Source organism: Centruroides sculpturatus, unplaced genomic scaffold, assembly GCF_000671375.1.
Source record: "Centruroides sculpturatus isolate CEXI.00-Female unplaced genomic scaffold, Cexi_2.0 scaffold22, whole genome shotgun sequence".
Lineage (NCBI taxonomy): Eukaryota > Metazoa > Arthropoda > Arachnida > Scorpiones > Buthidae > Centruroides > Centruroides sculpturatus.
This window is the reverse complement of record NW_019384323.1, coordinates 985,911-1,012,836: the sequence shown is the minus strand read 5'-3', so window position 1 is coordinate 1,012,836 and position 26,926 is coordinate 985,911. Positions and strand designations below refer to the sequence as shown.

Here is a 26,926-nt window from a genome sequence, read left to right as displayed (position 1 = left end):
TGAAAGAAATTTACTTTTAAACACATTAAAATATATAATCAATGAAGTATAGTTTGATTTACTTACAAAGGCTATACTTAAAGTAAATTTTCCTGTTGTATCAAGTGACGATTCTTGTTTTCCACTTTCTACTCCATATAAATTAATTTTTCCAGAATGACTACCAGTTGCCAAAAACCTTGAATCTGGCGAAAATGTGACTGTCCAAGCTTCCACTGTATGCAAAATTAAAATGAATTTACTTTTTAAAAGTAATGAATATATTATATATATAAATTAAAGCTCCATATTCACATATTTTAAATATTTACAGTTCTATATTTGTAATTATTTTCCATATTTATAAAGATAAAATTTACTCATTTGCAGAAAGGTTAACAAAATAACAAAACAATGAATGAAAAAAAATTAAATAATTTTTAATGTTTTAATCTTATATTAATTCTAATGTAATATGTATTATTGACTATTCACTGTGCTAGTATATACAATTTCACAGATGTGTTATTTTGGCAAATGTATTTACATAAATAGTATATTTTGTTTTTTGTATTAGTAGACATTGTGATTGTAAGCACTGTGTTCTGTGAGCTATTTTTGTTAAGTTTTCTTTTATTTTTGCAAGTTAGTAATGTCATATAAATGAAACTAGAGTGGCAAAATATCAAAAGACCAAAAAATGCTGTCTCTCAAAGACAATATTAATGTGCTAGATTGCTTAGAGAAGAAAATTTAACACTATGATTGTTTGCATTTTCATCATAATAAATCTACTAAAGAAAAAAAAAATTAAGAAAAAGAGTCAGAGATTAGAAATATAGGAGCAAAGATTACAAAGATTGTTAGAGACAAAACCATCAAAAAATAGAAAAAGTTTTCAGCATCTGGATCAAAGATAAGTCACCGAAAAACATCCCTTTGAGCAGCTCTATTGTTTATGAAAAGCATAAATTTAATCATTTTACTATAAATAATAGTAAAACCAACTATGTTTAAACTGATACTTCTGAAAGATAATTTCAAAACTTTAAAAAAAGGAATAATCTACATAATGTAAAACTTGTAGGTAAGAAGTCTTAAATTTAAGAAGAAATTATATGAATAAATTTAAGAATGTGTTTCCAGAAACAGTTATATGACTTCAAAAGAAACATAAAACAGATGAAAATTAGAAGCTTTTTAATAATTAATCACAGTATATCTCGCATATACTTATTATTGTTTTCATCTTTTAGTTTTAAATAAAATAAATAAAAAATTTTTTGTATTAAAACATAATTTTACTTTATTTTTTCAAACATCTAACCATACTTTTCCAAATGTATTTCTCCTTTCTATATTTGTAGTTTGGAGAATATAATCCAAGAATACAAAGCTTCTACCGTATTCACACTTTTTATCAGTTCTAAATACTGATACTTCAAAAAAGTTTTGATAGATTCTTAATATGGACTAAATCAAAATCTAAGAATTATTTATAATTGAATATTAATATTCAGATAACAAGTATCAAGTATGCAATATACTTACTATGTCAATAAATTCTGATACAAATTTCAAGTTCATTTATTTATGCAGATAGTGCAGTCTCTATAGAAATGTGTTTACATTAATTTTTTTTTTAGATGTTCAAAACATTCAAAACTAAAATATAAGAAACTAACATATGTTAGCATATTCATTATGAAAGAGCTATAAAGAAAGTAGCAAACAATTTTACAACAAGAAAAGTAAACATTTGTTTTCTGTTAAATCTGGACATTTTGCATAAAATTTGGTGTATCACACACCACACATAAGTATGAGGAAACCAATCATACTGATGACTTCCCAAGAAATAGTCATCCAAAAGATAAAAGAACACAAGAGTTTCTTAAGATTTTAAAAAATTGGAAAATTTTTTAAATCTTAAGGAATCCACGTCAGAATCAGAAATTAGCATTGCAGATAAATGTCTTAAAGCAAATTTCTCAAAGAGAAATTCAAGCTTAAGGTATTGAAACATGGGATATGTAATATTTCAACCTAGACTCAAAATAAGAATAGGCTGAGTCATTGATGATGCTTGCAGTGATATGGACAAGAATAGTCTCTTCAACAAAAAATTTTTTACAGGAGAAAAAAATTTAAAATTTAAATTTAAAATCTATGCCAAATTAGAGAAAGACATTTCTCTGCTTCTCTGTAAATTCCAAAGAATCCATCTTCTAGTTTGTATAATAGTTTAGTTTAGTGTCAGATGGCAAGGCAAAGCAAAGCTTTGTTTCTTGTCTACATGTGCCAATGTAAGTGCCATAAGTTATAAAATAGAGATTCTGGTTCCAGTAATTAAAAAATTAATTCAAACTTTATTCAAGTGCAATTCTTGCACTTGGACATTCCAACAAGATTCAGCTCGTTTACAGCCAATCCTGTGTTCTTTCGGCAACTGAGAATATTCCTAATTTTTATTTTTAAGAAAGAATGACCCTACATCATCCTGATCTAAACTCATTGTCTGACCTAAGCTAATGCCATATGACCAAAATCACAGATGAAGGTCTGTGCAAAATCCTATACAACTGTTAATGCTCTTAAGTTATTCTCCAAGAATGGGACAAGTTTCCTATAGAAAACATTCATACTACTATTGAAGAATATAGACCAAGAACATTTTCAAAACTAAGGTTGGAAATTACCTACCTTACCATATATTAATTGAGATAATATTTGTATTATAAAATTTTCTTTTCATAAATTGAAATTTTGGATTCTTAAATTTCTATCAGAAATTATTGGTACACTGCATATGTATTGAAGACAATTTGATACAGTAGAGCATCGATTATCTGACCCCCAATCAACCATCACATCGGTTAACCGACCACATTCTAGTCGTCAAATTCAAATGTCCACTAGTGATATGGCGCTACAATATTTGGCTATGTCTTGGTTACTTTAATATTATTTTTATGTGTTTTAGCTGGCAACACTGGCTCGACCATGAAAGGGAGCCAGTATTTAAACGAGGCTTAATTTTCTAATATTTAACGATACAATAGCGACGATTATTATTTTAAAAAAATTTTTGTTAGGCTTAACATCGATGAAAATTCAATGCGAAGTTGGTTAATAGCAATATACTAATATACTAATTACATGGGATATACTAATATACTATACTAATAATGTATTTTTTCATATTTTTCGGTTATCTGTTTTTTCAGTTATCCAAGCAACCCCAGTCCCCAATTGAGTCGGATAATTGATGCTCTATTGCAGTGTTTTTCAACCTTCTTGAATACGCGACCCCTTTACAAGTTAAAAAATTCTGGCGACCCCCTAGGGCCATATTAAAACTATATCAGTGATTTTAAAAACTATGTATTTAATTTTCTTTATGTTGAGACAAATTATTGTTGATTAAAATGAAAATTTCAGAAGAATAGACAATAATTTAACACACATAAAGTTTGAAACTTTGTTTAATTATAACATTAGGCACAGGGAACTGTTGACCTTCTTCTTCTTCTTCTTTTTTTTCTTTTTTTTAGGATCTGAATTTTCAGCTTCTACTTTCCATTTTCTTTTGCAAATCAGTTCAACACTTTTTCCGCTATCATTTTCTCGGGTGGGCCATAATTCTCGCTAAAATTGTAGTTTTTTACTGCAGTGTAGGACCTACAAACACTTGTCTTTTTCTTCTACCCGCGACCCCCCGTGTAAGGCTTTGCGACCCACAGGTTGAAAAACACTGTTCTACTGTATTAGCATAACATTTTTTCATCTTTATTTCTTTAGTAAACATTAATAAATATGGATATCAATTAAAAAATTGAAAATCAATTTCAAGCAAACTTTTAAAATCATATATCAGTTGAATTAGCTATTGTAGAAAACGTTTTAAATTACAATTTAAAAAAATTACTATAATTGAAAACTTTTCAGCTTACAAATAATTAAAAATTTCACGAAGTCTTCCCTGTCATTACTCTAAATAGAAAATAAATAAATAAATAAAAACTATGCAGACTATGAACTGCAAAATTGTATTTCAGTCAAATTGTTTATCTGAACTAATTTATGATCTGAAACTTGTTTATCAAATTCTCTTATTCATGCTAATGGTTCTAATTGTAATCAAAAAGACAAGTAAGAGAAAACTTTTGTGCTAGTGAACTTTCCCCAAAGACAGACTTATCACACTGGATTAAACCTGGAACAGAATGATCTTGAGACACAATTTACAGAATAGTTCTATGTATTTATTTTTAAAATTCTATGTCATAAAACAAATACATAGAATTATTCTGAAAATTCTGTATCTCAAGATCATTCTGTTCTATGTTCATCCAGTGTGATTAGCCTGTCTTTGGGAAAAGTGTGTTAACACAAAACAAGACAACAGACAAAAGCAATCATAATAAGAGAACACTACTCTGGAAAGAGAGTTAGTCTCCAAATAACCACCTAATCTTTTGATGAGTTTGAGAATATAAACCAAAGACAGGTGAATTTGATTGTCTACCAACAAAAGTCTATTGGAGGTATCTGAAAGATATTCATCATTCATTCATTCATTCATTCATTTTATTAAGGTACTAAAGTACATATCCAGTACTGCTAGGCACAACTGGATGAGTGTTACAGAGAGTGAGATATGGCACATTTGTTTTTACATGGGAGTTGCGTACAAAATGGAGTAAAAGTGTTTACAGAATACAAATCACGTAGGATTACATTACATTACATATGAATGACAAATGGTTACAATAACAGAGTAACAAATGAATACTTATGGTTGACAGAATGACAAATAATTACAAATGATAGGCAGAATGACCAGTGATTACATAAAATAATAAGAAAGAAACTGCATACAATAAATGTTACAGTGAATATAAGGCACGTACAATAAGAGATAAATGATAAGATAGAGTACAATAAAATATACATTTACAAAATAAGAATAGGGTGATTACATAAAGATAATACAAATTATGAAAGAAATGAAGGAATATACAATATATACAGGTGCACAGGATGGAAGGTGCCAAGCAGAGCAGAGGAGATTAGCTGGAAGCTTGGGTACAGGTGGGGACATTGGTTCTTTTGTTATATTGCTTGATGAGAATGGTGAGCTGATTAAAGGTGTCCCTATCATTGACCAGGTCATAAAGTTGGTCTTGATCATTATTAGGCCAATACCCGTGCTTGAGGTCGATGATAGTACAGTCGACCCCCCTATAATTACGGTCCCTATAATTACGATTCCTATAAAACTACGAAAAAATATACATATTTTGGAAATGTTGAGTCGGATTAGTGTAGAATCGATTAATTTTATGGAAGAAAACCTTTCAATCAGCCGTAGTCCGTAAACTTGACACGTGTCGGGCTGTGATTGGAACGACTTGTAAGAAATCGGATTCCTAATAAATTGGAACGTATCTATATCTTATAGGGGGTCGACTGTACGTAATTGGAGCCTCTCGTGCTCCAGCATGTGACAGTCCAGAATATAATTAAGACAGCTGTCTTGAGAGTTACAGGTGACACAGAGTCCACTGTTGTGTTAACAAAGCATTTCAGATATGAATGAAAATGCCTGTGATTGGTGAGGAATTGGATGAGTTGAAAGTTCGGAAAGTTGTAACTGTACCTATGATAGGTGATGTTGTTGCTGGAGTCCCAGTCACGCTGCCAGTTGGCGAGAAGATCATTCTGAAGTATTTTCTTGATGGTTTTCAGGTTTAGTTTATCATACTCAGTGTGCAGGGTTTGGTCAGTGGCAGCAGATTTGGCGAAGAAGTCAGCATGCTCGTTGCCGACATTGCCCTGGTGGACATGAACCCAGTTGATGCTATAGTAGTTGTTTGAATTACTTTGGATTGTGTGAATGTCATAGGCAATGGGGTGAAGGTTACGGCGATTGAGGATAGAGATGGCAGAACTACTATCAGAATGGAGAATGATGATGATGTTATGGAAGGTTTTGGTGCTCCAATTGAGTGTTTGCCTGATGGCGAGCAGCTCAGCCTGAAAAACAGAACAGTTACCGTGGAGGCAGGTCCTGTGGTGGAAGATCTTGTTGCCCTTTTGAAATGCCACAAAGCTGCAGCCCACCATGTTGTCAATCTTTGAGCCGTCAGTGTATAAGTCGATAGAGGAAGTGTGACGAGAAGCCAGAGTAAAGTTAGGGAGCTCAGTAGGATAAGGTGAGTTGGCAAAATTAATTGACCGTTCCAGCTGATCAGCCCAAAGAATACTAGTGTGGGTATTGATGTCATTGCCCCACTTGATGCTCCAGATACTGCTGTGGAGTTTGATAACCTTGTCAATTGGGGGCTTCTTACAGATCAATTGAAGGCTGGAGTTAGGGATGGTCCAGTAGGCCTTAGCAATACAAATGAGGACTGCTCTCTGGCAGAAATCAATTTTCAGTGTAAATGAGATTTGGTAGCTACACTGCCCCAAGTGCCACACCCATAGCTGACAATGGGGACAAAGATGGATTCGTAAATAATACTCATTGCCTCAGAGTTTAAGCCCCAGTTGTTCTTAGCTATCCTAGAAAACGAGTGGAAGATAAGGCCCACTCTATCACAGATATATTTAATATGGTGCTCCCAGGTTAAGTGGTAGTCGAGTATGATGCTCAAGTACTTTAATGTCTTTTTGATTTTGATGGAATACTCATCCATTTTGATCGTCCAAAAGATATGTGAAAAATTTGAGTTAGATGAAGAGAAGGAAGAAAATAGCATCCACGACTCTAAACAAGAAGAGACAGAGAGAGAACTCTCTGCCCATGGCAACTTCAAGGGAGCTCCACCTATCCTTGTTGGTTCTCCAGTTTTATCCAATTCTCATCAATCCTTGCCATTTTGCTTTGTCTCTCCAATCCTCTTCAGTTTCTGTCTATACAGATCATCTAATCCTCTAGATATTTATTCAGCCAGATTCACTGAACCCTCAAATCTCCCTCTCTTTTTCTCTGAACAAACCATAGTATGTAAAGGTTGCAACGTTCAGAAATTCATAGTGCAGATAACAATGAGTTAAATTAAAATTTATTATTAACACTTTGCTTCCAAAAGCACCGATCAATCNCCTGGACCAGCATCAATACTTCTCAACTGTTGCCCACTTTGTAAATCCCATAAACATATGTGGCTATCAAGAGAACTTGATGCTGCAACTATATCAAAAATTATATAATTATTAAAACTAATTATGTATAAAATATAATTCTTTATCAAACATTTACTCTTAAATCCAGAATAAATCATTCTAATATTTTAGTATCAATAGAAACAATAAAACAGACTAAAATATAGAAGTTATTAGTTTTTTTTATTTTAGTTAGGCTTAAAAAAACTCGATCTCTTAATTCAAATCTAATTCAGAATGAGCTGATGATGAACTGAAAGTTTGAAAATTTATTTGATAATAAAAACATCTTAATAAAAATAACTTCTATTGACATAATCAAATAGTACATATAATATATCAAAAGCTTTCACAAAAACACAGAGTACTACATACCCAGAAACCATATTACAAATACACACATCATAGAAAATATCATACAAAATATACTACGGCCAAGATATAACCATAGGCAAAATAATGCATCACAACAGACCAGACAACATATTCATTGACAAACAAAGCAAAATTACTTATATCATAGACATAGCTGTACCAAATACCCACAATATTCAAAATACATATACTGAAAAAATTTGTAAATACAGTGGGTGATCGGTTAACGAACATAATCCGTTCCAAGACTTTGCTATCCGAAATGTTTGTTAACCGATTATCGATTTACCATAGGTTTCTATGGGAATTTGATTAATTCGTTCTGGAAACCCACAAAAATAAATAAAAAATTATATACTTTCTTACTACATTTATTTATATATAATAATAAAAATACATATATACACGTTCTTGCATATTTATTTGTCATGTTTTTTTCCGTGTGTGGGGGTTAAAGAATGTCCAATGTCGATTGCTTTTCTGTCTTCTTCGTGATTTTTCAGAAGTAATTAATCGCATTGTAATTGTAGAGATCCCTAAGCCTATTAACCTCAACCTGGTTTGGATGTGATTTTAAGACTGCTGTTCTGACATCCTCCCACTTCTTCAAAAGATCTTTAATAGCAGATATTGGCATCAATCCTCTTTTTCAGAAGAAAACATAAAAGGATTGTTTCTATCAGAAATATAAAAGGCTGGAATTACAAGGGAGAGTTTCAAAGTTCGGGGGAATACTATCCCAGTATATACAACAGTATATACTGGAATACTACTCCAGTATATACTGTTGTATATACTGGGATAGTATTCCCCCGAACTTTGAAACTCTCCCTTGTAATTCCAGCCTTTTATATTTCTGATAGAAACAATCCTTTTATGTTTCCCAGTATATACAACAGTATATACTGTTGTATATACTGGGTTGAACATTGATGTCAGCATCTCCCGTGCTTCGAAAAGTTTTGAATTGTTGCCTGAAGACAAAAGAATACCAATTGGTATTCGTTATTTTATGTCGCTTCTTCTTGTGTTTGTTCAGTGAAGTGTTCGTTGTCCAATCATAAAAATCTTTCGCAAAAATGTTCGTTATCCGATTTGTTCGTTAACTGATCACCCACTGTATTCAGAACTTGCCCATGGATTAAAGTAGCAGTGGAGAATAAATGAGGTAGGTATTGCTTTCTATCACAGGTGTCATGCTTCACAATAGTACAGTACATACATCACACTACTGAAGGCTGCCATACTAAACACTTGTCACTTAGTCAGGAAATTCTACACAAACACAGATATATATACACAAATAGCACATAAACAAAATAATTGTTTTTGTAATAATGCCTTGACTTCGGTCCACTATAGCACTAGGCATTGTTTGTGCCATAAAGGACACACACTACCAACACCATAATAATAATATCTTCTATGTAAATATTGCAGCTTCTGAACAATTAAAATTTTTAATCTCAGTTTTTAATTGAGACCCTTAAAACTTAATAGCAAATTGCACAATATATTTTCTAGCAATAACAATTGTTTATTACACAAAATAAAATAGTAAATAAAATTAGAAACTATTTATTCTGAATTTTAGTCTGAGGTATTTAAAAATTATTCCTTTTATTTTCCTGGTTGTTATATATACATAACAAAAGAAAGTATTGGAATTGTGTCAAATTTGACTCTCCAAGTTTTATGCAAATCTTCACATTTTGAGACCTTCTAACTCCAAAAAGTAAATAGGAAAAATAAAATTCTGTGGATGTGTGTGCTGTGTATCCATGCTTGGCTTAGTGACATGTTATTAACAGTTAAAAGTTGAAAAATTACCTTCATCTCTGGGAGTTAAACTGTTTGGTTTTCCTGATCTTATGTTTTTGTCACAATTCTCTTCTGAGCTGAAACATTTCTTATGGCATATGAAGAGCAATTAATAGCAGCTGAAATTTGCCTCAAAGATTTACCAGAGCCATGCAACAAGTAAATTTCATGAATCTGTCTCTGACAATGTTGTTTCAAGAGGCATTGTCAAAAACTTTATTAAGATTGTTAAAAACCATTAATTATGATTTAAAAGAATCGCTAACAAACTCTAATGGTGGATATTTAAACCAAATCTTAATAATAATTGTTTAAAGTAGAAATAGGTTGAGTGTGTTTATATTTTTGCAACAACAAAAAAAAAGTGAATTTATTATTATTCATATTTTTGTTTTATTTTTATAAAAATGAATAAATATACTATTAAGATCATAAGCTAATAGATTTTATATACAAAATATCAAACTTTCTAATTTTAATCTACAAATTTACAGAAAAGTGGGTGTGTTTATAACTTTGCAACAGACTGAATCTCTAGTAGGGTCAGACTTAATAACAATTTTACTCATTATAAACATTTATACTTTTTTAAAAAAACTCAACCTTACCCTCAAAATTAGCTTTTTGCCATTTTATGGTAATTAAAAATATAAAAAGTTTTTTATAACAAAATCTCATAACAGATGGCACACAATTTTATTAAGTTATATTGTAAATAAAATTATAAAAATTATTTTCTAAGTAAGATCTCATAATAGCCAGGAAAGTTAGGCAACTCGTTGCTGGATTTTTTTCTCCATTTAGTCAGAGACAGTTTATTGAGAAAAATCAGTTGACTCAAATTAGAGGCACTGAAAAATCATCTTATCAAACATATAATATATATGGCCAGCAAACTAAAAAAAATCTGTTGTCTCTTGTATAATGCAATTAATCAAACTGCATATTTCATAAACTAAATAAATTATTAATTATTATTACAAGATGTGATCTAATTAGACTATATTTAGACCAAATTATATAGTTATTTAACCAGAAAGTATCTCAACAAATGCAACAATTAGGTATTCAAATTATTAATAATACATTAGGCTTGCTGATTACTTATGTATACATACAGATGAGCCTGAAAAAATTGAATTTGATATTCAAATTGCTTTTACACATTTTTAAATTTCAGTCTAAGATTGAGCAGGGTGCTCAATGCAAAGTTCAAATTTAAAATGCACCATGCAAGAGATTGTTTAGTTTGCTAGCCATATGTCCAATAACTGAGGATGGTTATATCACAATTAAATACATCTGGAAGAGGAGATTAGAGTAGAGGCTCGAGTAGCATAATTTGGCAGTGCATCCGCATGGTTAGTGGGAGTTGCGGTTTGAGTCCTGTTTTATGCCAATTCTTTCCTTCCAGAATATTCTAAATTGTATAATTTATTATTAATTTAATAATAATTATTAAATTTAATAAGAGATGGCACCTAACGCCTTCCTCCAGTGACAAATTATTTAGAAATTATTTAGAAATTAATTAAATATAATCGTGGAAAAGGTAGTTGTTTGGCTTTTTATATGTTTGATAATATGATTTTTCAGTGCCATTAATTTGAATGAACTGATTTGTCTCAATAAACGGTCTCTAACCAAATAAAGAAAAAGGAATAATTTTTAAATATCTCAGACTAAAATTCAAAATAATAAATTTTAAATTTTATTCACTATTTTATTTTGTGTAATAAACAATAGAAAATATATTGTATAATTTGTTATTAATTTTTAAAGATCTCAATCTCAATTAGATCTTAAAGATCTTAATCTCAAAAACACATTAAAAAGTTTAATTTTTCAGAAGTTCTAATATTTATTTAGAAGATATGAAGATATGCAACATGTGTTATTTTATGTATTAGCATTATATTAATAAAGACTCACAAGATATAATAAAGGAAATAAACAAGTGACCTTTATTTTTATCTTAAAAAGTACTAAAAGTTTCTTATTTCAAAATAATATATTTAAAAGCAGTTAAGGCTAAGAGAGAGCCTACACTATATTAACAAATTTTAATTAAAATATTAATGTTTACTTTTTAAAAATAATAATAATTATTAAATATATTATTTTTAAAAAGTAGTAATATTTTAACTAAAATTTGTTAATATAGTGTAGGCTCTCTCTTAGCCTTAACTGCTTTTATTTGACAAAGCATTGATTCAATTTGCAATATTGCTCTACAGTTATTCTATTCCAAACTTGTAATATAGTTTGCTTTAAATCAGCTAGAGTATAAGATCACAAATTTTATGTCTTCTTTTTCATAATGTTTAACAAATTTTCAATAGAATAAAGTCAGATGAGTTTCCTGGCTAACCAAAACATTAATTCCATGTTCCAAAAGCCAGTTTGACTATGATGTATAAGCTGGAGCCAGATCTTGTTGAAAAAGAAAATCATCATCACTATACAGATTTTCTTTTAAGGGAATAAGATAGTATTCCAAAATCTCTTAATTGATTTCTGAGTTCTTAATTGTATTTAAAAAACAGAGATAGTTAACACCATCTCTCTCGCTGCACCAAAGTAGTCCGATATTATGACATGTGATTAACTGTAGTAAACTGGAACCACTAATTTCTTCAATATAAAGAATTTTGATTAATCTGAAAATAAAACACATTTTCAGTCTTTATAGGTGTATTGATCTCTTCCTTTAGCCACTGTAATAATTTCTTTCATTGAATTCCAGTTAACAATTTTTTTTTGTATACACAACTGAAATTCCATTTCTTTTAACATTTATCACAATGTACAGTACATCTAGATGCTATGCTGCCACTTTTATTCCATAATTTACTTAATTCACAAACAGTTTTGAAACAATTTTTAATAGCAAAACCTCCTAAGACTATCTTTACATTGTACTGTTTTTCATTTCTGTCTACAATTACTTAGTTTACTTTCCAATTCGCCATTCTTATACCACTTTAATATTTATGAAACTGCACTTTGATCATTAACATTTTTGCTATTTGTAGTTGTGTTTCACTATCATTTCTCATTCAATTACACACTGTTTGATATCATTGACAAATCTCATTTTGGTAACATTCAAATACAGTAGATTAAAAATAACAATTAAAATACATTCAATTAAAGTTATGTTTTTTTTAAACTAAAAAGATTTAAATAAAGTAGGTCTTCTATTTTAGATTGAAATATTAAATTTACTCTAGTTAAACAAAAGCTTTTTTCTATGATAAAATGCATTCTAATCATACTCGTATTTTTCATCATAAACTTCAAGATGCTTTAAATCTTAATTTAAAAATTTTTGTAATTGTTTTTTTATTTCTGGTACACATTTTGTATGTATAATGTTGCATAAACATTCTTAAAATTAAATTTACTAACTTTATAGTATAATTTTGACAAAGATTTTGACAAAACATATAACACAAAGATTTATTTTTATTATTTGATATAACACAAAGATTTATTATTATTATTTGATATAACACAAAGATTTTGACTTTTCAAAAAAAAAGAGAAAAAATACATTTTGTTCAAATTAAAAAATTATTACAATGTCCATTCTAATTTAACATCTTTTTTATTTATAAATAATAATATTGGTAGATATTGTTTTATCAATCAGTTGTAATTATCAAATACAGTGGTGCCTTGACTTAAGAGTTTAATTTGTTCTGTGATGGACCTCATAATTCAAATTATTTGTATGTCAAATCAATTTTCTCCATTGAAATGAATTGAAATGCCATTAATCCATTCTGGATCCCAAAATACAGCAATTTTTTCATTACATGTTTTTAAATAAGAAAAATGTACTTATAAATAATGAATATTGTATAAAAACACAATAGAATGTACTGCAATAAACAGATTTGCGAATGTTGCGGCATTTGCTGCATAGATAAAGAAAAGATGGAAAATTCGAGAAATGAAAGATGATGGCGCTGCACACAACATAGAAGTGAACTAATGCCTACGACACTTGATCATATGTTTTTCTATAAGCTAGCCTGTCACACAAGGAAGAGTAATGAAAATGATGAAATTATGATAATTTTCCATCTTCTTTTTCTTAATCTATGGTTTGCTTTGCCAACTAGCGGTGGAGTATCTGAAGCTGGCTTGTAACCCAAATTTTAGCTCTCAACTCAAAGCAAAAAATTGGCCAAGAGAAAACTCCTATCTCAAAAAAGTTGTAAGTTGAGACACTTGTAAGTCAAGGTACCACTGTACACTTCAATTAAATTTTAAAATGTATCTACAGTTTGAATTATTTAAAAATTTGAATTTTGCTTGCTTAAAATAAATGATTTTCATTTAGTTTTTCACTAATCTAATAAAGTTACATTATTTCCACTAAATTTATTATTTACCTGAACCATCATGATTTATATCTACACAAACTATGCCTAAAGCATGACCTTCAAAAGTGTGTCTTAATTCCAAAGTATCTTCATTCCTGTAACAAACAACACATTTTTAAAACAATTTCATAACAAATCAAATTATTAAAATTATCTAATGTCAACAACTAATTTAATGTATTAAACAATTTATTAAGATGATAAATTCAATAAAATAAAGTATAACTAAAACATGAAGATTTAGAATCAAGTATTTAATATTTAAAATTAATTAATTTTAATATAAAATATTTACTTATAATTCATCAATAAAAAATTCAATAAACAACATAAGTTAAACTGAAAATTATGAATTTTCAGATACATAATGTAAATTTAAACATTTTGAATATAGTAATATAAAATAAAATCTTGAAAAACACTTAAAGATATCAGTAATTATTAAAAACCAGTTATCAATTTAAAATATTTTATTTGATAATTGGTAAAAGAAACTATACAAAATTCAATTTATCTATCCAGTTTGAATTTTTATTATTTACAACCTAAACATATAATCCAAGCACGAAAGAAAGTTATTCACACTACATTAGAACTAGCTAATATAATTTATTTGTCTTTCATTTAGATCAGGGTTTCTTAAACATTTTCCATTTGCAACCCCTTTTTGTCCAAGAACATTTTGTGTGACCCTGGGTATACATACATAGGTACTGTACATAAAATATACGAATAAAACATTAACTGATAATAAATAAAAAAATTTAATTTCAAACAATTTGTTGTTATACTTATAATTTTGCCACCTATTATCATTTATTAGGACAAAAGCAAATTTGCATACTAATGAGATGGATGTACAGTACTTGTTTATTTTTGCAAAGAGTTAATCTTGACTGAATATTTAATACTGCAGGATGTAGGGCATCTTCAAAGCTTTTCAAAGTTAATTGATATTTTGATTTTACAATTGTCAATGAGGAAAATAAAAAAAAGGTGTATCAAATATAGCAAGAAGCAAAATGAATAGAGAGTATAATAATGAGAATTTAAATAATACTCTTCTGTCCATTTCAACACACAATAATAGGATGGAAACTATGAATTTTCTCCCAAAATTTTTTTAAAAATCTTTTCACCTGTAATCACTAAGAGAGACTTTTTTTTTTTTATCAAGCCTATTATAGGTTCAGCCAGACCCACAGTTGTATGACAGGGTGATGAGTGACAGAGCCAAACATATCTAGACAGAANTATTTAAAACGAAAAGATATTAATAAATGTACTTATTTTTTTCATATAAATATAATGATAATTTGATTTTTGGTGAATTTTTAAAATAATATCACCTGACTGACCTACATTGCCTAAGGAGGAAACACAAGATAAACATAAACAAGATGGCAAAAGCAAAGGGTTAAAAAAAAAAAAAAAAAGAAAATTGATCTCTTGGTTATCTTTTTTCCCATTAAAAAACTGAAACCCTCATTACGTGAATTGACTCTGACAATTCTCAGCAACAATAAAAATAAACTAGTGCTATCCTAATATAAGTAGTGGATTATTTCAACTCAGTATATTGTGACTCCATAATTTTATTTTATCATCAAATCAGAGGCATCTTCAATCGAAGTAATTTTTCAAACAAGTATAAAAGCTGATATAAAAGCAATTTTGAATATAAAAAGTGGTGAATGATTTAAATTCAAACAGAAACTATTGTCATGGTGAAAGAAAGTAAAATTATTAATTAAAATTTAGAACTGTAAGGGCATAACTTTCTCTGATCATAATTAAAACTGGGGTCTTCTATTTTGTAACACTATTTTAATGAGCAACATTGAATCATAGAACAAATCTGTATTTTATTACAACAAACATCATTACATACTCTTATGAAATAAAAACCTTAATCTTGATGGTTTTCAGGTTTAGTTTATCATACTCAGTGTGCAGGGTTTGGTCAGTGGCAGCAGATTTGGCGAAGAAGTCAGCATGCTCGTTGCCGACATTGCCCTGGTGGACATGAACCCAGTTGATGCTATAGTAGTTGTTTGAATTACTTTGGATTGTGTGAATGTCATAGGCAATGGGGTGAAGGTTACGGCGATTGAGGATAGAGATGGCAGAACTACTATCAGAATGGAGAATGATGATGATGTTATGGAAGGTTTTGGTGCTCCAATTGAGTGTTTGCCTGATGGCGAGCAGCTCAGCCTGAAAAACAGAACAGTTACCGTGGAGGCAGGTCCTGTGGTGGAAGATCTTGTTGCCCTTTTGAAATGCCACAAAGCTGCAGCCCACCATGTTGTCAATCTTTGAGCCGTCAGTGTATAAGTCGATAGAGGAAGTGTGACGAGAAGCCAGAGTAAAGTTAGGGAGCTCAGTAGGATAAGGTGAGTTGGCAAAATTAATTGACCGTTCCAGCTGATCAGCCCAAAGAATACTAGTGTGGGTATTGATGTCATTGCCCCACTTGATGCTCCAGATACTGCTGTGGAGTTTGATAACCTTGTCAATTGGGGGCTTCTTACAGATCAATTGAAGGCTGGAGTTAGGGATGGTCCAGTAGGCCTTAGCAATACAAATGAGGACTGCTCTCTGGCAGAAATCAATTTTCAGTGTAAATGAGATTTGGTAGCTACACTGCCCCAAGTGCCACACCCATAGCTGACAATGGGGACAAAGATGGATTCGTAAATAATACTCATTGCCTCAGAGTTTAAGCCCCAGTTGTTCTTAGCTATCCTAGAAAACGAGTGGAAGATAAGGCCCACTCTATCACAGATATATTTAATATGGTGCTCCCAGGTTAAGTGGTAGTCGAGTATGATGCTCAAGTACTTTAATGTCTTTTTGATTTTGATGGAATACTCATCCATTTTGATCGTCCAAAAGATATGTGAAAAATTTGAGTTAGATGAAGAGAAGGAAGAAAATAGCATCCACGACTCTAAACAAGAAGAGACAGAGAGAGAACTCTCTGCCCATGGCAACTTCAAGGGAGCTCCACCTATCCTTGTTGGTTCTCCAGTTTTATCCAATTCTCATCAATCCTTGCCATTTTGCTTTGTCTCTCCAATCCTCTTCAGTTTCTGTCTATACAGATCATCTAATCCTCTAGATATTTATTCAGCCAGATTCACTGAACCCTCAAATCTCCCTCTCTTTTTCTCTGAACAAACCATAGTATGTAAAGGTTGCAACGTTCAGAAATTCATAGTGCAGATAACAATGAGTTAAATTAAAATTTATTATTAACACTTTGCTTCCAAAAGCACCGATCAATCATTACCCCTCATTGTTAAGCAAAACTTCGAGGGTAATGATTCATCTGTTGTTGATAAATTTTATAAAAATTAATTTTTATAAAATTTATCGACAACAGATGTCAGCACTTGATGGCACCATCTTGTCTATCGTCTGTTTTACATATTTTTCTCCAGGTGGTGTTTTATTGACTTAAAAAATTTTAATTAATGCTTTTTTTTCTTGATTTATTTATTTTCTGATAATTTTTTATTTCATTTTTAGCATATTCATGAAATAATATCACTATAAGAAGTTTATTTAGCTATAATAAGTCAACATGTTATAAATACTCAAATTATGCCATTCAGTTCTGACATTTTATTTATTTTTTTTATTGACGATTTTTTTCTTATAAATTTTTCTAATAAAATGTATTGAAAAATATCGTATTTAAAACGAAAAGATATTAATAAATGTACTTATTTTTTTCATATAAATATAATGATAATTTGATTTTTGGTGAATTTTTAAAATAATATCACCTGACTGACCTACATTGCCTAAGGAGGAAACACAAGATAAACATAAACAAGATGGCAAAAGCAAAGGGTTAAAAAAAAAAAAAAAAAAAAATTGATCAAATAGCGAGATGATGAATCTNCAACCAGGAAAATAAAAGGAATAATTTTTAAATACCTCAGACTAAAATTCAGAATAAATAGTTTCTAATTTTATTTACTATTTTATTTTGTGTAATAAACAATTGTTATTGCTAGAAAATATATTGTGCAATTTGCTATTAAGTTTTAAGGGTCTCAATTAAAAACTGAGATTAAAAATTTTAATTGTTCAGAAGCTGCAATATTTACATAGAAGATATTATTATTATGGTGTTGGTAGTGTGTGTCCTTTATGGCACAAACAATGCCTAGTGCTATAGTGGACCGAAGTCAAGGCATTCTTACAAAAACAATTATTTTGTTTATGTGCTATTTGTGTATATATATATATATCTGTGTTTGTGTAGAATTTCCTGACTAAGTGACAAGTGTTTAGTATGGCAGCCTTCAGTAGTGTGATGTATGTACTGTACTATTGTGAAGCATGACACCTGTGATAGAAAGCAATACCTACCTCATTTATTCTCCACTGCTACTTTAATCCATGGGCAAGTTCTGAATACAGTGGGTGATCAGTTAACGAACAAATCGGATAACGAACATTTTTGCGAAAGATTTTTATGATCGGACAACGAACACTTCACTGAACAAACACAAGAAGAAGCGACATAAAATAACGAATACCAATTGGTATTCTTTTGTCTTCAGGCAACAATTCAAAACTTTTCGAAGCACGGGAGATGCTGACATCAATGTTCAACCCAGTATATACAACAGTATATACTGTTGTATATACTGGGAAACATAAAAGGATTGTTTCTATCAGAAATATAAAAGGCTGGAATTACAAGGGAGAGTTTCAAAGTTCGGGGGAATACTATCCCAGTATATACAACAGTATATACTGGAATACTACTCCAGTATATACTGTTGTATATACTGGGATAGTATTCCCCCGAACTTTGAAACTCTCCCTTGTAATTCCAGCCTTTTATATTTCTGATAGAAACAATCCTTTTATGTTTCCCAGTATATACAACAGTATATACTGTTGTATATACTGGGTTGAACATTGATGTCAGCATCTCCCGTGCTTCGAAAAGTTTTGAATTGTTGCCTGAAGACAAAAGAATACCAATTGGTATTCGTTATTTTATGTCGCTTCTTCTTGTGTTTGTTCAGTGAAGTGTTCGTTGTCCAATCATAAAAATCTTTCGCAAAAATGTTCGTTATCCGATTTGTTCGTTAACTGATCACCCACTGTATTCAGAACTTGCCCATGGATTAAAGTAGCAGTGGAGAATAAATGAGGTAGGTATTGCTTTCTATCACAGGTGTCATGCTTCACAATAGTACAGTACATACATCACACTACTGAAGGCTGCCATACTAAACACTTGTCACTTAGTCAGGAAATTCTACACAAACACAGATATATATACACAAATAGCACATAAACAAAATAATTGTTTTTGTAATAATGCCTTGACTTCGGTCCACTATAGCACTAGGCATTGTTTGTGCCATAAAGGACACACACTACCAACACCATAATAATAATATCTTCTATGTAAATATTGCAGCTTCTGAACAATTAAAATTTTTAATCTCAGTTTTTAATTGAGACCCTTAAAACTTAATAGCAAATTGCACAATATATTTTCTAGCAATAACAATTGTTTATTACACAAAATAAAATAGTAAATAAAATTAGAAACTATTTATTCTGAATTTTAGTCTGAGGTATTTAAAAATTATTCCTTTTATTTTCCTGGTTGTTATATATACATAACAAAAGAAAGTATTGGAATTGTGTCAAATTTGACTCTCCAAGTTTTATGCAAATCTTCACATTTTGAGACCTTCTAACTCCAAAAAGTAAATAGGAAAAATAAAATTCTGTGGATGTGTGTGCTGTGTATCCATGCTTGGCTTAGTGACATGTTATTAACAGTTAAAAGTTGAAAAATTACCTTCATCTCTGGGAGTTAAACTGTTTGGTTTTCCTGATCTTATGTTTTTGTCACAATTCTCTTCTGAGCTGAAACATTTCTTATGGCATATGAAGAGCAATTAATAGCAGCTGAAATTTGCCTCAAAGATTTACCAGAGCCATGCAACAAGTAAATTTCATGAATCTGTCTCTGACAATGTTGTTTCAAGAGGCATTGTCAAAAACTTTATTAAGATTGTTAAAAACCATTAATTATGATTTAAAAGAATCGCTAACAAACTCTAATGGTGGATATTTAAACCAAATCTTAATAATAATTGTTTAAAGTAGAAATAGGTTGAGTGTGTTTATATTTTTGCAACAACAAAAAAAAAGTGAATTTATTATTATTCATATTTTTGTTTTATTTTTATAAAAATGAATAAATATACTATTAAGATCATAAGCTAATAGATTTTATATACAAAATATCAAACTTTCTAATTTTAATCTACAAATTTACAGAAAAGTGGGTGTGTTTATAACTTTGCAACAGACTGAATCTCTAGTAGGGTCAGACTTAATAACAATTTTACTCATTATAAACATTTATACTTTTTTAAAAAAACTCAACCTTACCCTCAAAATTAGCTTTTTGCCATTTTATGGTAATTAAAAATATAAAAAGTTTTTTATAACAAAATCTCATAACAGATGGCACACAATTTTATTAAGTTATATTGTAAATAAAATTATAAAAATTATTTTCTAAGTAAGATCTCATAATAGCCAGGAAAGTTAGGCAACTCGTTGCTGGATTTTTTTCTCCATTTAGTCAGAGACAGTTTATTGAGAAAAATCAGTTGACTCAAATTAGAGGCACTGAAAAATCATCTTATCAAACATATAATATATATGGCCAGCAAACTAAAAAAAATCTGTTGTCTCTTGTATAATGCAATTAATCAAACTGCATATTTCATAAACTAAATAAATTATTAATTATTATTACAAGATGTGATCTAATTAGACTATATTTAGACCAAATTATATAGTTATTTAACCAGAAAGTATCTCAACAAATGCAACAATTAGGTATTCAAATTATTAATAATACATTAGGCTTGCTGATTACTTATGTATACATACAGATGAGCCTGAAAAAATTGAATTTGATATTCAAATTGCTTTTACACATTTTTAAATTTCAGTCTAAGATTGAGCAGGGTGCTCAATGCAAAGTTCAAATTTAAAATGCACCATGCAAGAGATTGTTTAGTTTGCTAGCCATATGTCCAATAACTGAGGATGGTTATATCACAATTAAATACATCTGGAAGAGGAGATTAGAGTAGAGGCTCGAGTAGCATAATTTGGCAGTGCATCCGCATGGTTAGTGGGAGTTGCGGTTTGAGTCCTGTTTTATGCCAATTCTTTCATAATATATCAAAAGCTTTCACAAAAACACAGAGTACTACATACCCAGAAACCATATTACAAATACACACATCATAGAAAATATCATACAAAATATACTACGGCCAAGATATAACCATAGGCAAAATAATGCATCACAACAGACCAGACAACATATTCATTGACAAACAAAGCAAAATTACTTATATCATAGACATAGCTGTACCAAATACCCACAATATTCAAAATACATATACTGAAAAAATTNCAATTAAGAGATTTTGGAATACTATCTTATTCCCTTAAAAGAAAATCTGTATAGTGATGATGATTTTCTTTTTCAACAAGATCTGGCTCCAGCTTATACATCATAGTCAAACTGGCTTTTGGAACATGGAATTAATGTTTTGGTTAGCCAGGAAACTCATCTGACTTTATTCTATTGAAAATTTGTTAAACATTATGAAAAAGAAGACATAAAATTTGTGATCTTATACTCTAGCTGATTTAAAGCAAACTATATTACAAGTTTGGAATAGAATAACTGTAGAGCAATATTGCAAATTGAATCAATGCTTTGTCAAATAAAAGCAGTTAAGGCTAAGAGAGAGCCTACACTATATTAACAAATTTTAATTAAAATATTAATGTTTACTTTTTAAAAATAATAATAATTATTAAATATATTATTTTTAAAAAGTAGTAATATTTTAACTAAAATTTGTTAATATAGTGTAGGCTCTCTCTTAGCCTTAACTGCTTTTATTTGACAAAGCATTGATTCAATTTGCAATATTGCTCTACAGTTATTCTATTCCAAACTTGTAATATAGTTTGCTTTAAATCAGCTAGAGTATAAGATCACAAATTTTATGTCTTCTTTTTCATAATGTTTAACAAATTTTCAATAGAATAAAGTCAGATGAGTTTCCTGGCTAACCAAAACATTAATTCCATGTTCCAAAAGCCAGTTTGACTATGATGTATAAGCTGGAGCCAGATCTTGTTGAAAAAGAAAATCATCATCACTATACAGATTTTCTTTTAAGGGAATAAGATAGTATTCCAAAATCTCTTAATTGATTTCTGAGTTCTTAATTGTATTTAAAAAACAGAGATAGTTAACACCATCTCTCTCGCTGCACCAAAGTAGTCCGATATTATGACATGTGATTAACTGTAGTAAACTGGAACCACTAATTTCTTCAATATAAAGAATTTTGATTAATCTGAAAATAAAACACATTTTCAGTCTTTATAGGTGTATTGATCTCTTCCTTTAGCCACTGTAATAATTTCTTTCATTGAATTCCAGTTAACAATTTTTTTTTGTATACACAACTGAAATTCCATTTCTTTTAACATTTATCACAATGTACAGTACATCTAGATGCTATGCTGCCACTTTTATTCCATAATTTACTTAATTCACAAACAGTTTTGAAACAATTTTTAATAGCAAAACCTCCTAAGACTATCTTTACATTGTACTGTTTTTCATTTCTGTCTACAATTACTTAGTTTACTTTCCAATTCGCCATTCTTACACCACTTTAATATTTATGAAACTGCACTTTGATCATTAACATTTTTGCTATTTGTAGTTGTGTTTCACTATCATTTCTCATTCAATTACACACTGTTTGATATCATTGACAAATCTCATTTTGGTAACATTCAAATACAGTAGATTAAAAATAACAATTAAAATACATTCAATTAAAGTTATGTTTTTTTTAAACTAAAAAGATTTAAATAAAGTAGGTCTTCTATTTTAGATTGAAATATTAAATTTACTCTAGTTAAACAAAAGCTTTTTTCTATGATAAAATGCATTCTAATCATACTCGTATTTTTCATCATAAACTTCAAGATGCTTTAAATCTTAATTTAAAAATTTTTGTAATTGTTTTTTTATTTCTGGTACACATTTTGTATGTATAATGTTGCATAAACATTCTTAAAATTAAATTTACTAACTTTATAGTATAATTTTGACAAAGATTTTGACAAAACATATAACACAAAGATTTATTTTTATTATTTGATATAACACAAAGATTTATTATTATTATTTGATATAACACAAAGATTTTGACTTTTCAAAAAAAAAAGAGAAAAAATACATTTTGTTCAAATTAAAAAATTATTACAATGTCCATTCTAATTTAACATCTTTTTTATTTATAAATAATAATATTGGTAGATATTGTTTTATCAATCAGTTGTAATTATCAAATACAGTGGTGCCTTGACTTAAGAGTTTAATTTGTTCTGTGATGGACCTCATAATTCAAATTATTTGTATGTCAAATCAATTTTCTCCATTGAAATGAATTAAAATGAATTGAAATGCCATTAATCCATTCTGGATCCCAAAATACAGCAATTTTTTCATTACATGTTTTTAAATAAGAAAAATGTACTTATAAATAATGAATATTGTATAAAAACACAATAGAATGTACTGCAATAAACAGATTTGCGAATGTTGCGGCATTTGCTGCATAGATAAAGAAAAGATGGAAAATTCGAGAAATGAAAGATGATGGCGCTGCACACAACATAGAAGTGAACTAATGCCTACGACACTTGATCATATGTTTTTCTATAAGCTAGCCTGTCACACAAGGAAGAGTAATGAAAATGATGAAATTATGATAATTTTCCATCTTCTTTTTCTTAATCTATGGTTTGCTTTGCCAACTAGCGGTGGAGTATCTGAAGCTGGCTTGTAACCCAAATTTTAGCTCTCAACTCAAAGCAAAAAATTGGCCAAGAGAAAACTCCTATCTCAAAAAAGTTGTAAGTTGAGACACTTGTAAGTCAAGGTACCACTGTACACTTCAATTAAATTTTAAAATGTATCTACAGTTTGAATTATTTAAAAATTTGAATTTTGCTTGCTTAAAATAAATGATTTTCATTTAGTTTTTCACTAATCTAATAAAGTTACATTATTTCCACTAAATTTATTATTTACCTGAACCATCATGATTTATATCTACACAAACTATGCCTAAAGCATGACCTTCAAAAGTGTGTCTTAATTCCAAAGTATCTTCATTCCTGTAACAAACAACACATTTTTAAAACAATTTCATAACAAATCAAATTATTAAAATTATCTAATGTCAACAACTAATTTAATGTATTAAACAATTTATTAAGATGATAAATTCAATAAAATAAAGTATAACTAAAACATGAAGATTTAGAATCAAGTATTTAATATTTAAAATTAATTAATTTTAATATAAAATATTTACTTATAATTCATCAATAAAAAATTCAATAAACAACATAAGTTAAACTGAAAATTATGAATTTTCAGATACATAATGTAAATTTAAACATTTTGAATATAGTAATATAAAATAAAATCTTGAAAAACACTTAAAGATATTAGTAATTATTAAAAACCAGTTATCAATTTAAAATATTTTATTTGATAATTGGTAAAAGAAACTATACAAAATTCAATTTATCTATCCAGTTTGAATTTTTATTATTTACAACCTAAACATATAATCCAAGCACGAAAGAAAGTTATTCACACTATATTAGAACTAGCTAATATAATTTATTTGTCTTTCATTTAGATCAGGGTTTCTTAAACATTTTCCATTTGCAACCCCTTTTTGTCCAAGAACATTTTGTGTGACCCTGGGTATACATACATAGGTACTGTACATAAAATATACGAATAAAACATTAACTGATAATAAATAAAAAAATTTAATTTCAAACAATTTGTTGTTATACTTATAATTTTGCCACCTATTATCATTTATTAGGACAAAAGCAAATTTGCATACTAATGAGATGGATGTACAGTACTTGTTTATTTTTGCAAAGAGTTAGTCTTGACTGAATATTTAATACTGCAGGATGTAGGGCATCTTCAAAGCTTTTCAAAGTTAATTGATATTTTGATTTTACAATTGTCAATGAGGAAAATAAAAAAAAGGTGTATCAAATATAGCAAGAAGCAAAATGAATAGAGAGTATAATAATGAGAATTTAAATAATACTCTTCTGTCCATTTCAACACACAATAATAGGATGGAAACTATGAATTTTCTCCCAAAATTTTTTTAAAAATCTTTTCACCTGTAATCACTAAGAGAGACTTTTTTTTTTTATCAAGCCTATTATAGGTTCAGCCAGACCCACAGTTGTATGACAGGGTGATGAGTGACAGAGCCAAACATATCTAGACAGAATATCACCAAAAAAGTCCAGATTTTTGAACCTGTCTGAACTCAATCCTGTGTGGTAGGCTGCCACTTGGCAATTCAGCCATCTTATCTCACAAATTGGAAGAATCAATTTTAAATTAATAATAATAAATAAATTAATATTTAAATTATTTATAACTATTAATTTTATCAAAAGACAGCATATAATCTGTCTTCTGATAAAATTATAAAATTCTGATAATTAGTCTGATATAATCTAGCAGATAGTTTTGCTCCGGTTATTTTCACAAATTAAATATTATTTAACAAATATTTCGATGATTTGTGGTAGAATATCTCAAGCAAAGTGCATTGTCTTCAAAATAAAATAATTGGCAAAACTGTTAATATATTTTTTTATTCTTTTTGAGATTATACATTTGTTTTAAGATACACCTAAATAATAAATTTAATATAAGGTGCATTTCAAATTTATACGGACACGAAAAAATTAAGATGAAATCCAAATTTGCTGCATTAAGTGACAAATGTTTTATTAAAAATAACACAGATTTACATGTTTCCACACTGCAAAATAAGAATTTTAATCAAACATTAACATTGTGTCACTGAAAATAATATTTTAAAAAATTTTGTACAAAAAACTGTTACATATTTATCCAGACAAGCACTCATTTCATGACTTAAATAGAATATTGTTTAGTTTCAAGCATTGAAATATGCAAATTAGCTTACATATCTAATTGTAATACAAATTCTTTATGTTGTTCAAAGTTCTAAAATGGGTAGAACAAAGAATTTATCTGATTATGAAAAAGGGCAGATTGATGCCTATAAATCACAAGGCAAGTCAATAAGAGAAATTGCAGCATATATAAATCATCCAAAATCAACTGTTGGTGATTATTTATGAAAAAGACATGGCTAGGATGTACCAAAATTCAAGACAGGTCCAAAACCCAAGCTTATACCTCGAGATTGAAGACAAATCATCAAGGTTTGCTCCACAAAACAAACATCAGTAAGAAAAATAAAACAAGAATTAGACTTATCTTGTAGCAGCACAACAGTGTGGTGAGTTTTAAATAAATCTCCAACGTTAAAATTCAGAAAAAAAGCTATAATGACACCACTTTCATTAAAGCACAAAAGTGACAGACTTGATTGGGCACAAAAACACATGACATAGTCCAAAGAATGGATTGAAGTTTTGTTCAGTGATGAAAAACAATTCATCTTAGATAGTCCAGACCGTTGAAAGTATTATTGGCACAATTTAAGAACTGAAAAACAAATATTTTCAAAACACCAAATGGGTGGAGGATCAATAATAGTGTGGGGTGCGTTTGGATTCAATGGAACCACAGATTTAGCATTTATAACTCAAAGAATGAATTCAGAGAAGTATTAAGGCATGCTTGAAGATCATTTATTGGAAGCTGGACCAAATTGGATCTTTCAACAAGACAATGCCCCTGTGCATGCCTTTAAATCAATAAAGATGTGGTTTAAACATAAAAATATTAATCTGATGACATGGCCTGCTAGAAGCCCTGACCCTGAATCTGATGAAAAATCTTTGGGGGATGATGGTTCGTACAGTTTATGCCAATGGAAAGCAGTTTTCCCACAATTCATGATTCGAAGGCAGCAATTTCAGATACTTGGGATAAACTTAAGATTGAATTCCTTCAGAATCTAATTGAAACAATGCCTAATCGAGTATTTAATGTAATTAAGTTAAATGGTGGTTACATTGGC

At 29.4% G+C, this 26,926-nt stretch overlaps 1 protein-coding gene across 1 annotated transcript in view; it reads right to left on the bottom strand.

Moving 5' to 3' along the window:
- The window catches only part of LOC111626276 (WD repeat-containing protein 61-like), a 45,613-nt gene that overhangs the window by 10,525 nt on the left and 8,162 nt on the right, over positions 1-26,926 (bottom strand). The window contains exons 4-6 of the mRNA XM_023369599.1: positions 23,947-24,032; positions 7,097-7,180; positions 67-218 (exon numbers count right to left, since the gene is read on the bottom strand). Coding sequence (XP_023225367.1) covers positions 67-218; positions 7,097-7,180; positions 23,947-24,032 — 322 coding nt within the window. The remainder of the gene's footprint in view (positions 1-66; positions 219-7,096; positions 7,181-23,946; positions 24,033-26,926) is intronic.